The sequence below is a fragment of the Oncorhynchus mykiss genome, chromosome 16 (genome assembly GCF_057628025.1).
Source record: "Oncorhynchus mykiss isolate SJ-2025 chromosome 16, ASM5762802v1, whole genome shotgun sequence".
In the NCBI taxonomy this organism is placed as follows: domain Eukaryota; kingdom Metazoa; phylum Chordata; class Actinopteri; order Salmoniformes; family Salmonidae; genus Oncorhynchus; species Oncorhynchus mykiss.
Window position 1 is genome coordinate 17,901,227 of NC_143037.1, and position 12,637 is coordinate 17,913,863.

The window sequence follows — 12,637 nt, forward strand, 5'->3', positions numbered from 1 at the left end:
TCATTGTGCCATCTAAACCGCTGTGAAATATATTTTCATTTAGCAAAAATATAGTATTTTCAGCTGATGTACAAAACCGAAAGTAAAAGACGCAAAAACTAAACTTAAGAACGGAAAGCATAGAAATAGTGCACATATAACAGATCTACCGCTTCTTAGACTTGCTTTCAATGAGAATGACAGATCTTTAACAAAACATTTCTACGTGAATTTGGCTAAATATTGCCACTTTAAACTGATTGTGAGCAATATACTGTAGGGCTATTGGACCCTCAATGACCTTCTTCACTTTGATTTTAAACAAAGACTGGGATTGTGAGCAGAGAGATGGTGGGATGACTGCGTGCCAAAAGAAGCTCTCGAGTTCGAAGAACCTCGCAAGCTGATTTCATACAGTACATCCCTTCCTAAACATTCCATATGGGCAGACATGAGAAATGTTATCTAAGTGACAAAATACTGTAACCACAAAAGACTGTAGTCACATATGATGATACAACTGTGGCAGTCGTGTCATAATATTGCTAATTGATGGTAGCTACTTAGCATCAATCAAGCCCTTTGTATAAACATACATTTCAATGCGAATGTCCTGAGCTAAAAGTAAGAAGCCCGGTTACAGGAAGAGCAACAGCTGCATTGGATAAGGCCTAACGTCATCTAAATCTATCTGAATTATCTTAAGCCGACTAAAATATACAACAGGTAAACGGAGGGATGTGTGTATTCACCATGGATTTAGGTGGACCGCCCGCCTGCCCAACACACACACCCCACTGCTTGGCTGTGCTTAAACAAAGGAGGGGCAGACAGTGTGGGATGATCATGAGTAGGAAGGTGGGGAGAGGAGAGGACGACACCCAGGGGAACGTGTGTAAATCAGGCCAATAACACAGCCGGACCTCCGTCTTCTCCAATAAAGCCACCTGATCAGCTTTTTACAGACTCCCTCCATCCTCCCTCTAACATTGGGTGGTACTAGCCACACGCTGCCCTGGCTTTGGGGCACCAGATTTACGAGCTCGTCAAAGCCAAATTGGGGGTGTCTTGGCCAGACGAAGTGGGACAGATTGGTAAGGCTTTATTGGGGCGCTTTGAAATGCATGCTGGGTAGAGAGAGGCCGGCCGGCACAAATCACGTACCATGACAATGGCTGGATGTGTAGGGGGTTTGAGAGATATATATCTTCATGTAAACGTAGAGATATATATGCTACACCAAGCGATGCAACAGCTTTAGGCTTACTGAATATCCATATACCATTCATAGTCTCTGACCAAACATGCTAAACAAAATATCCTTTTATGTCATCCACAAAACTAATCAAACATGGAAAGACGGATAACCTAGTCAATTTGGGCAGGCGGGGCGACACACTCGACTACAATCCAATGCTGAGCGCCACTATTTCCCCTGTCCTCTGGGGACACCAGGCTGGTTTTCCAGTGACATGCTCGACACCAAGGTGGGTGGAGACGGCATCAAGCGGAGTGTGTGACACAATTTAACAAGGGCACCACACACACACGCTCTGACCGCAGGCAATCACCAGGGACACTGGGTGAGACACTGGGCCAACGGGTATTAGCATAAATCAATCCAGCGCTCGGGTGAACAGCAACAGCATCGCCACATGCTCAAGGCAGCAGGCTTGCTCTGAAACCCTCATTAGACTGACATCCTCTATACATGATCACCATGTTCCATCATTGGGCTCATGTACTGTGTGACAAAGGATTTTTAACAATGGGAATACTGGAACTGAAGTGATGAGGAAACAGGCTAGCTACGGATACTGATACGAATTTTTATATAAATCATTTGTTGCCGCCAATGACCGACTGTCAGACGCTAAAATCACTAACTGAATCAAAGAAACCATCAGAAATGATCGCTTGTATCCGGTCTGTCTATTAGAAATCCAGACAAGTAGATCATACTGTATTGTACATGAACAGACATGCCAGAGGATAGAAAGCAAGGGGGGATTCTATGAGGAGTCGGGGAACATTTTAAATGAAGGTCATCTCAGAGGAAAGGCTGGGAGCCAAACCTTGGTTGCCATGGTGAGAGCCCCGTCTATCCATATCCTTCCACTGTCAGGGGGATGCGTCAGGTCAGTGGATTGTTTTGAATGTGGAACGCCTGGCAATACTGTATCTTGTTGCTAGTGCGGTGAATCCGAGCGTGAATAACTACACTCAAAATAGCCTACAACGAATCAATTACATGACCAAATCAAGGATTTTTTTGCAATAAAACATGAGCCGGTATTAATTCGGTTTGCATTGTAAAATATCAAATAAATATGTAATTATGAATTCAAAGGAAACAGCGGTGCCTTGATTGTTCAACAGTGGGAAGTAGGAAGTTGTCGGTGCAATGAGAAGTTGCAACAAAAGAGAATAATCAAACTGTCGCGGCGCTAGTTGACAGCACAGCCGCGAACAAACAGCATGAAAGAACACAAAAGGAGAACGCAGCTGAGCTCCGAGAGACAGGAGGGAAAAATACTCCGGTACAATCTAGACACACTTCTTCATCATCAAAGTTTTCCTTAATAACAGAGGATGCATGTGCAGTATCTCCCTAAGCGAAGCAAAAGTCACTGACAAAAGGAATGACAACAAGAGAAACAACATGGTTTCAACCTGACGAGGCATTGGGGGATAATTTACTAAACAACAGTTGCTGACTTCTTACGTCTTACAAGGCAAACGCGTACGTTATCAAATGTCCTAGACTTTAGTAGCAACATTTGCATCGATGTGACGTGGTTCTAACTAAAATGTGTATGTATAAGGGGAGCTGACCCGCATAAGCCAAATTGTATCTTAAAAGGCATCGTTTCAGACTGAGGGGTGCTGTAACTCTGTTAGGGTTTGCTGTTCTTCTGTCTGTCTGTGGCATGGTCTCAGGGAGAGAGTGGAGGGGACAGAGACAAAGCTCAACAGGGTCACGGCGCAGGGAGAGAGAGCAGACTGAGCGAAGTTCTGATGGAGAGCCGAGGGACGGAGGCCGTGGGTGCGACCGACGAACACACAACCACACCTGACATCTGGAATGAGGTGAATGAGCTGAGAGACATGGTGGTGGAGCAGAGAGAGAAGCTGAGGAACACGGAGGCCAGACTGACAGCCAGTGAGAGCCTTACAGTGGAGCAGAGAATCACTACGAAAGAAGTAGACGAACTGAAGACAGACAATACGGCCTTGGAGGCCAGACTGACAGCCAGTGAGAGCCAGGTGGAGGAACTGAAGAACAAGAATGCAGGTAGGCCTAATACACCTGTGTACGAATTACGACGATCAACATTTTGTTCCTCGTCTGCTTTATATGAGCATTAATGGCTTATGTTTACATCATTTCAAGCCAAGCTGAACTGTCAGGAGCGGAAGCCAAAGAGACTGCCAGTGAGACAGAGTGCAGCCAGCGAGAGAACAGAACAGCGCAAATCAGCTCTAACCAGAATAGAAAGAGGAGTGGCCCCGATGCACAACTGAGCAAGAGGACAAGTACATTAAAGTGTCTAGTTTGAGAAACAGACGCCTCACAAGTCCTCAACTGGCAGCTTCATTAAATAGTACCGGCAAAACACCAGTCTTAACGGCAACAGCGAAGAGGCGACTGCGGGATGCTGGCCTTTCTCAGGACAAAAATAGACTGATGAGTTTCAGAAGAAAGTTCTTTGTTTCTGGACATTTTGAGCCTATAATCGAACCCACAAATGCTGATGCTCCAGACACTCAACTAGTCTAAAGAAGGCCAGTTTTATTGCTTCTTTAATCAGGACAACTGTTTTCAGCTGTGCTAACATAATTGCAAAAGGGTTTTATAATGATCAATTAGCCTTTTAAAATGATAAACTTGGATTAGCTAACACAATGTGCCATTGGAACACAGGAGTGTTGGTTGCTGATAATGGGCCTCTGTACGCTTATGTAGATATTCCATTAAAAATCTGTTGTTTCCAGCTACAATAGTTATTTACAACATTAATAACACTGTATTTCTGATCAATTTTATGTTATTTTAAATGGACCAAAAAAATGAGCTTTTCTTTCAAAAACAAGGACATTTCTAAGTGACCTTAAACCTTTTGAACGGTAGTGTATGCCACTGAAGGGTGTAGGCTATATGATGATACTGACAATCACATGATCTTTAGTAGCTTCCTGCTCTTCACTGTGCGAGAACATTGTGAATACTCAATGCTGTAATGGTCTGAGGTGAACCTATTTTTGGAGCCCCAAATGCATGATAAAAATCAATACTACTTGGTGTTGTTCATTAACAAAGACATTGTCGACAAACCTTGGGAGTAAAACAACCTCATATTGTGTTATAATGAGGTTAGACAGTTGTTCTCAGCTCATGAGGCATTTCAAAACTGCATTATTCAAAAATCAAATGGGCCTATGTCACTAACTGAAATGATCATTGAAGAGTTGTTCATATTGCAGAATGTATGTTTACATCCTATTTTCATTTAAACGTGATCATGCGGAAAGGGTATTATCAAATCAAATGTTATTCGTCACATGCTTTGTAAACAACAGTGAAATGCTTACTTACGGGCCTTCCCAACAATGCAGAGAGAGAGAGAGAGAGAAAATGTATAGATAATAGAAAAGTAATAACACGTAATAATAAAAACAACAATAATAATAAATACACAGTGAGTAACGATAACCTGGCGATATACACTGTACACAGGGTACCAGTACTGGGTCGATGTGCAGGGGGTACGAGGTATTATCTGTTCTGCTGTAACAGTTCTACGAACTTCTATCACATAAAAATACATTGACAGACTTGCATATATTTCTGTCAGATTGCCCATTTTGGAGGTAGCTAGGTGTTTTGCAGTCAGCAGGTGTAAATCTACCATAAGTAGTAGAACACCATACACGCCGCTGCAATAATGCCTACATCAGACCAATTAGGATCAGGTTACATAGTGCTGAGGCGTGTGGATGGAAGGGGATCAGTTCAGGCCCAGTAGGCAGACAGACAGCGTGCTAGGGCTTGGGCTAGGCTAACGCTAGGCTAACGCTAGCCTAGCCTACAGCCTCACTGATAAAAACCTCAGCCGCTCAGATACATGTAACGCTTTCAATAGCGATTAATGCCCAGTTCCTTATACACAGGGGACTGACTCTCTGTCATCTCAGCTAAAAGAAAAGGCCTGACAGAAACTGATGTGGATGGCTGGGCTTAAATGTATGAAATATTCATCAAAAAAAAAAAAAGGGTAGAAGCTCATGAATCATTTATAAAGTCTCTGCATTTGTGTTGGATTGTAGTATTTAATCCCCTTTAGGTTGGTTCAGATTGGGACTAATCGGCCCTTTCTGAGGATAAGGTTCTGACTGCGGGTTGGATGGGGACTTGTGTGCTCAACTGCCCGCACAGTCCACACTAGGGAGTGGGCAGTGGAGCAGATACAGGCCATTGATAGTGGGATGTAGTGCACTCAGTCAGTCAGCGGGGAGGGCAGAGTTGATAGCCGTGACGGTGGATTCAGCGGGGCCAGGGTTCTATCCGCTGGCTTGGGAAGCAAGCCAGGAGAGCTGGAGTGGAACGGCTTAGACGGGGGCTCGGGAGAACTGGGCGGAACCCGAGGAACGACGGAGCAAAAGGTAGCGTGAAATGAGACTGGGAGAGAGTCCCTCTCTCTCTTCCCCCGCCCTCTTCAGGGGATGAGGCTCACGTAACGAGGCTGTAACGAGGGGATGACGGGGTGGTAAGGAGAAAGGTGCATTGTGTACTCCAGAACCAGGCATGGAGAAGGGCACCTCAAACCTAATTCTCAGGTTCTATATATAGGACCGCTCACTTCTTATGTGGAGTGCAGTCACTGACAAGCACTTGTGTTTGTCTGGGGAAGGAGGCTCGTATGGGGGGGAGGGGAAGAGCGCTTGAGATACTGGCATAGGTTCTGCCACCCCTGGCATGGTGGGGCCCATTGGCATAAGGCACATTGGTGTGCCAGCTGCTGATAAGGGGATTGCGTCGCACAGAGGATGAGCTGAGTGTGTAGGGGGCAGGGAACAAATAGAGTAAAATAGCAGTCTATTTTGCTTATTTCTGGAGGGTGATGCATGAGTGTGTGTGTGTGTGTGTGTGTGTGTACCTGCGTAGGTGTGAGCAATGTCCATTGACAAAGAACTTCTGTTCTTATTGTCTGGCAGAGCCCCGACACGATTCCTTCCACCCTAAACCTCTCTTTTGTGTGATGTTTGTTTTGGTAGAACGCCGGGAATTCTCTCTGGTGTTTGTACTTGGTTATCAAAGTGACAACATACTTTGAGGTAGGAAAACAGGAGCACGAGGCGAGCTCGTCTGTTGGGCAGCCCAACCAGGTCCTTGTAGATCAATACAGAGGTCAATCAATCGATCCCAGATTGAAGCCATTTGGTTGGTTTAAGCCTTTGATGTCTGTGGGCAGTTAGATCGCAGCACAGTCCTCTGAGAGAGCTGACTGAATCAAAGTTTAGAACGTGAAGGAATGTACTTCTAGGGATTTGAGTAGCATTAACAGGCTAGATAAATGCATAGCCGTCAATCTTTATTCTGCCAGAACACCAAACATATAGATGGCTCCCAAAATAGGCGTTCAAATCCCAAACAGGGAAAAGGAAACACGAAATAGAACAGACAGACAGGCGCTGAGAAATTGACGTTTTGGAGCCCTGTACAGAGAAGGCATTACCTTTAGAGATGCTCAGCTAGATTTAACAGCAAATTGACAGCGCAACATTCTACAACAACAAACCCTCCCCCCCATCTATACAGAAGCCTTGTACAGTCCTTGGCTGTCTTAGTGGGTGTGTAGGGCACGTGGTATGACACACGCTATCATCACATCAGAGTTGCTACCGTTCTTACCTGAGGAGTACTCTCATGCACCACACAACCACATGACTTTCTTTACCAACCAATCAACGAAGGAAAGCATATAGAAAATCCAACATCCATGTCCCCCAATCCAATCACATAACAGAGAACATTTATGAAGAATTGGCTGTAATAAAGCAATAACGGATTACGCTCCGGTCTGTATCAACGTCATAACAACTGTCAATATGATAAAAGGGTCTTGTACTAAATGGATTTCCCCTACAGCTACAGTACATTAGCTAATGGTTTATATTGATACATGTGGGTTTCAGCATCTCAGGAGCTGTGGTGATATATTCCAACTAAGAGAGGGAGTCGCTGATAAAGGTTGAATAGGAGTATAGGGAACATTTCGATTCTGTTTTCACAGTTGGCTTGTTCTTTTAGTGTGCATGAGTTGCTAGCGGCGTCGCAGAAGTCTGCAGTGCGGATGTGTGGACCCCTCTTCTCTCCTCTAGATCATTTACTGAGCTGGGTCGGCGTGGGCAGATGAAACCCAGAGAGGAAGAGAGAGAAAGCCAACGCTATAATAATACAACATTATTTTAGGCTCTGAAAATATCTCGGCGCCTAGCGGCAGTGGCATATCAAGTGCTGAGTCGTTCCAGTCTCGGGAGTTTGTTACTCACATGAGAAGGAAGGAGAGTGAATTTAAATGAGGACACAAGAGAACGAGGTCACTGGATTTTAGGTAGCTTTGACCAACAATCAGGCTCCCTGACAATGTGATATTGAATATTAAAGTGTCCGCTATTGAATTTGTAGCGTATTTTTGTCTTAAAATGTATTTCTATTCATTTATAATAATAAATGTACCTGTAGAGGTAACACCTATGCAACGTTTACACTCGACCTAGGGCCATTGCGATGGAGACCAGGCCAAAGGTCAAATGTGACGAGATTGACACTGACCTTCTGAAGGAAGAGAACGATTCTCCCAACCATTTCGGTCCTCTGCTCCTCCAGGCAGAAGAGGGTGCGTGGCGTGCGGATGAACACCTTCGTCTTGCCGTACGCCACGTCCTGCTCGAAGCCGCAGCCCTGCAACAGCTTCTTTACCGCCTCTTTTTCCGATGGGAGGTCGTGATTGGGCCACGTGAACTCCGAGATCATCTTGTACCTGAAGGGGTGGAATGGAGGCCGAGGGGAAAGGAGTCCAATATCAGTGGACATCAAAATACTTAAGCCCGATCGCAAACCAGAGTGGTTCTGATTGCTCAGTGGTCAGAGCACGGGGTGTACAATGCCATTTATTGGTTTAATTCCTGCATGGGTCATAAACACGGCATACAGTGTGTTAAATGTATGTCAAAAGCATCAGCTGAATGACTAGGACTTAAATTCCTAATGGTGTTTGCTTCTTTTATGAAACCTGAACAACAGAAAAACTGCCCAGCAAAATACAGAGCGATTTGTAACTACAGGACACTGTGATAAGATATTATTTGACTGCCAAGAGAGGTCAGCAGGCCAGACCAAAAAAAATCCTACATTAGTTATTTCACTGGCATTTTACTGCTAAGGTATGATGTAATACCAAATTATAGCAAATTCCAGTGAATGAAATGAGTGAGTGGGATATTTAGTGTTAGTGGGATAGTTAGTGTGCAAAATAATCACTGTTAACTATCACAACTATTACCTAATCTATACTGAAAAAAAGTATAAACTCAACATGTAAAGTGTTGGTCCCATGTTTCATAAGCTGAAATAAAAGATCCCAGAAATGTTCCAAACGTACAAAAAAAGCTTATTTCTCTCAAATTGTGTGTACAAATTTGTTGACATCCCTGTTAGTGAGTATTTCTCCTTTGCCAAGATAACCCATCCACCTGACAGGTGAAGAAGCTGATTAAACAGCATGATCATTACGCAGGTGCACCTTGAGGCCACAAAAAAATTGCAGTTTTGTCACAGAACACAATGCCACAGATGTCTCAAGTTGAGGGAGTGTGCAATTGGCATGCTGACTGCACCATAGCTGAAGCCAGAGAAATGAATGTACATTTCTCTACCATAAGCCGCCTCCAAAATTGTTTTAGAGAATTTGGTAGTACGCCCAACCGGCCTCACAACCGCAGACCACTTGTAACCACGCCAGCCCAGGACCTCCACATCAGGCTTCTTCACCTGCGGGATCATCTGAGACCAGAAATTGTTTCATGTTGCATTTATATTTTTGTTTAGTATAATTTGACCGAGGAAGGGCAGGGGAGTGGGAGATCGAGACAGCTGTGAATGAATTAGGGAAAGGGATTAACAGTTAAGAGAGTGTGTGTGTGTTTGTGTGTGTGTTTTCATAATTTGGAGCTTGTGTGTGACAGTGCAGTTTGGACCAATTCCTAATTAAACATTTGGTCAGTCTTGACTGCCAAGAGTCCAAAATAAATCCTAGAAAAATCCTGATTTTGCACACAATATAAACCTGTTTCTGTTTCCCAGATAACACACTTTTAGAGAAAAGTGTCCGAATTTATTATGCAACATCTCATCTGATGTAAGAGACTTGCTGCCACCTCAGTGACATCACTGCTGTCGCTTAGCGCCCGATCTAGCTCTGGAACAGAGACGCAAGGTGATGTGATGATGCAAAGCCCACCCTCCTCTCTCCTCTGCACAGATCTCTATGACCTAGTCCAGTACTGACTGGATTCTGCTTGATCAAACTCAAGCCCAGGCCTGGTTAATTCACGAGTTGGTGTTAGTAGGAGAACTGTTGTACACAAAATAATATCATAGCATCATGGTAGAGAAACATGGTTGGGAATGTTCAGTCTATACTGGTGATTAGATTGAAAACAGAGGCAGGAAGAAGGGAGGGTCACAGAGCTTGTTTTCCCCACTGAATTGCAGTGCGTCGACTGAATTCGATGAAAAGGAAATTCATTAAATAAATCCACTCTGTTACAAGGCTGTTCCTAGTCAAGGGCACAGGAACATTGTGTTGGTGGGGAAGTATCAAATCAATTGTCTGGGACATTGGCTAAACAACACCTTAATATCGGACAGCAGGAAGTAACAAGATAAGGATGAGGTAGGTAGGGAGGATGACGTTGCCCCTAGCCAATGATCTTATGCAGGGGTGGGCATCTTGTTCAGGCTCTTGTTCCAGCCCAGTTATAACACGGATGTAAGAACATCTTGCAATGAAATCACACATATTATCATGTCTTTTTTAGCACTATGAAAATGTTGCTCTCACAGTAAGACTGCTGATCTAGGATCAGGATCACAACTTTTAGATCATAATGAATAAGATTACATGGACAGGAGAGACTTGATCGTAAAATCAGTACAACTCTGAGAAGCTTTTTGAATACAGCCCTGATTCTACTTCTACCCGGGAGATGGGGCTCATACCTCTGGAGGAAGCGGGGGTACTCCTGGCGGTTGGCGAATCCGGCGCGGCGCACACGGACGTTCTCCAGTAGGCCTAGGTACTCGACCTGGTGGCGACAACGCTCGTGCTCGAACAGCAGGGGCGACTTGACATCGTTGGGCTTGATGCAGCGCACGTAGTACGGCTCCTACACACACACGCCACAGTAAGGTAACACATCATTGGCTACTATGGGGTTCGTCAGAAAGTGGCACTGACAACAAGTCAATAGTCTGACATGGCTTTACCCACTGGTCTCCTATCTATTATCTACACTGTTGTGGAAGAACGGGAAACGGGAAAGCTAATTCGTGTTTCACCTATCCTGTGAGTTCACATTTGTGTAATTTTGGAGGAGAGGAGCTGAGGAAAGAAAACCACTTTAGACGTTGAAATACACACACACACACACACCAGCCAAGTCAGTAGTACAAACAAAAATTGGAAGTTGTTGGCCAATGAAATAGTTGCCCGGCGATGGCCGCGCCCCTCACCTTGCAAGCCAGGTTCTCCACCAATGCGATCATTGAGTTCTTAAAGAGGGTAGCGGCCGTTAGGGGTCGTTTGGTGACCTCAGTGATCTTCAGCTTGCCCTCCGGCCACATCACTTTCAGCACTGGGTTGGAGCTACGGAATGAGAGGAACAGAGATTCAGCTTCAGAGATTCAGAACAGAGATTCAGCTAACCACGGTTTGTGGTCATCAGCTATCCTTTAGCTCGAAAAGCTATCGGCAGTTTTGTACAACGCGACTCAGACCAGAACATACCGGACCTTTTTTTCTCTCCATATCCCCGAATTTCTACCACAAGCTCTGGACATTTACATCTGGATATCGCAGCTAGCTAGCTGCTATCCGTGTTACTATTGGCTTACGTCGATACTGGAGCAAACATCAATTATTCCGGAACTAGCCAGCTGAAGACTTCCATCAGCCACTCCTGGGCTACAATCACCTATCCGGACCCGTTTTACTGCCGATGCAGAGCCCCACAGGGCCTTCACAACTGGACTACCGACGTTATCTGCCCGAGGGAGTTATCCAACTGGCCCCTCCGTTGCGACGTTACCTGAACGCCCATCTGCGGCCCGCTAATCGTTAGCTGTCTTATCGGCTGCTATCTGAATAGGTCTATTGGACAATTTTTTCTTGGGTCACTATAACTACATCTATTTTGCCAATTGGATTGATCCCCTCTACCACACGGTACCCCACTAATCTACTGACGGAAACGCACAAGGTGGCTAAAAACAGACCTCCCTCCTATGCCAGCTTGCTACCGATGGCCCGGCTAGCTGTCTGAATCGCCGTTACCCCAACCAACCTCACTTCTCACTGGACCCTTATGATCACTCGACTAGGCATGCCTCTCCTTAATCTCAATGTGCCTTGTCCATTGCTGTTCTGGTTAGTGTTTATTGGCTTATTTCACTGTAGAGCCTCTAGCCCTGCTCATTATACCTTATCCAACCTTTCAGTTCCACCACCCACACATGCGATGACATCACCTGGTTTCAATGTTTCCAGAGACAATATCTCTCTCATCATCACTCAATACCTAGGTTTACCTCCACTGTATTCACATTCTACCATACCTTTGTATGTACATTATACCTTGAAGCTATTTTATCGCCCCCAGAAGTCTCCTTTTACTCTCTGTTCCGGACGTTCTAGACGACCAATTCTCATTGCGTTTAGCCGTACCCTTATCCTACTCCTCCTCTGTTCCTCTGGTGATGGAGAGGTGAATCCAGGCCCTGCAGTGCCTAACTCCACTCCTATTCCACAGGGACTCTCTTTTGATGACTTCTGTAACAGTAATAGCCTTGGTTTCATGAATGTTAACATTAGAAGCCTCTTCCCTAAGTTTTTTTTATTCACTGCTTTAGCACACTCTGCCAACCCGGATGTTCTAGCCGTGTCTGAATCCTGGCTTATGAAGACCACCAAAAATTCTGAAATCTCCATCCCTTACTACAACATTTTCAGACAAGATAGAACGGCCAAACGGGGCAGTGTTGCAATCTACTGCAAAGATAGCCTGCAGAGTTCTGTCCTACTATCCAGGTCTGTACCCAAACAATTTGAACTTCTACTCTTAAAAACTCCACCTCTAAAAACAAGTCTCTCACCGTTGCCGCCTGCTATAGACCACCCTCTGCCCCCAGCTGTGGTCTGGACACCATATGTGAACTGATTGCCCCCCATCTATCTTCAGAGCTCGTGCTGCTAGGTGACCTAAACTGGGACATGCTTAACACCCCAGCCATCCTACAATCTAAGCTTGATGCCCTCAATCTCACACAAATTATCAATGAACCTACCAGGTACCACCCCAAAGCCGTAAACATGGT

The 12,637-nt window shown here is 44.9% G+C and overlaps 1 protein-coding gene across 1 annotated transcript in view; it reads right to left on the reverse strand.

The window, feature by feature from the left end:
- Window positions 1–12,637, reverse strand: part of myo1d (myosin 1D) — a 126,337-nt gene that overhangs the window by 37,559 nt on the left and 76,141 nt on the right. Inside the window, exons 14-16 of the mRNA XM_036946371.2 lie at window positions 10,778–10,910; window positions 10,265–10,431; window positions 7,817–8,024 (exon numbers count right to left, since the gene is read on the reverse strand). Of these exons, the coding sequence (XP_036802266.1) occupies window positions 7,817–8,024; window positions 10,265–10,431; window positions 10,778–10,910 (508 nt within the window). The remainder of the gene's footprint in view (window positions 1–7,816; window positions 8,025–10,264; window positions 10,432–10,777; window positions 10,911–12,637) is intronic.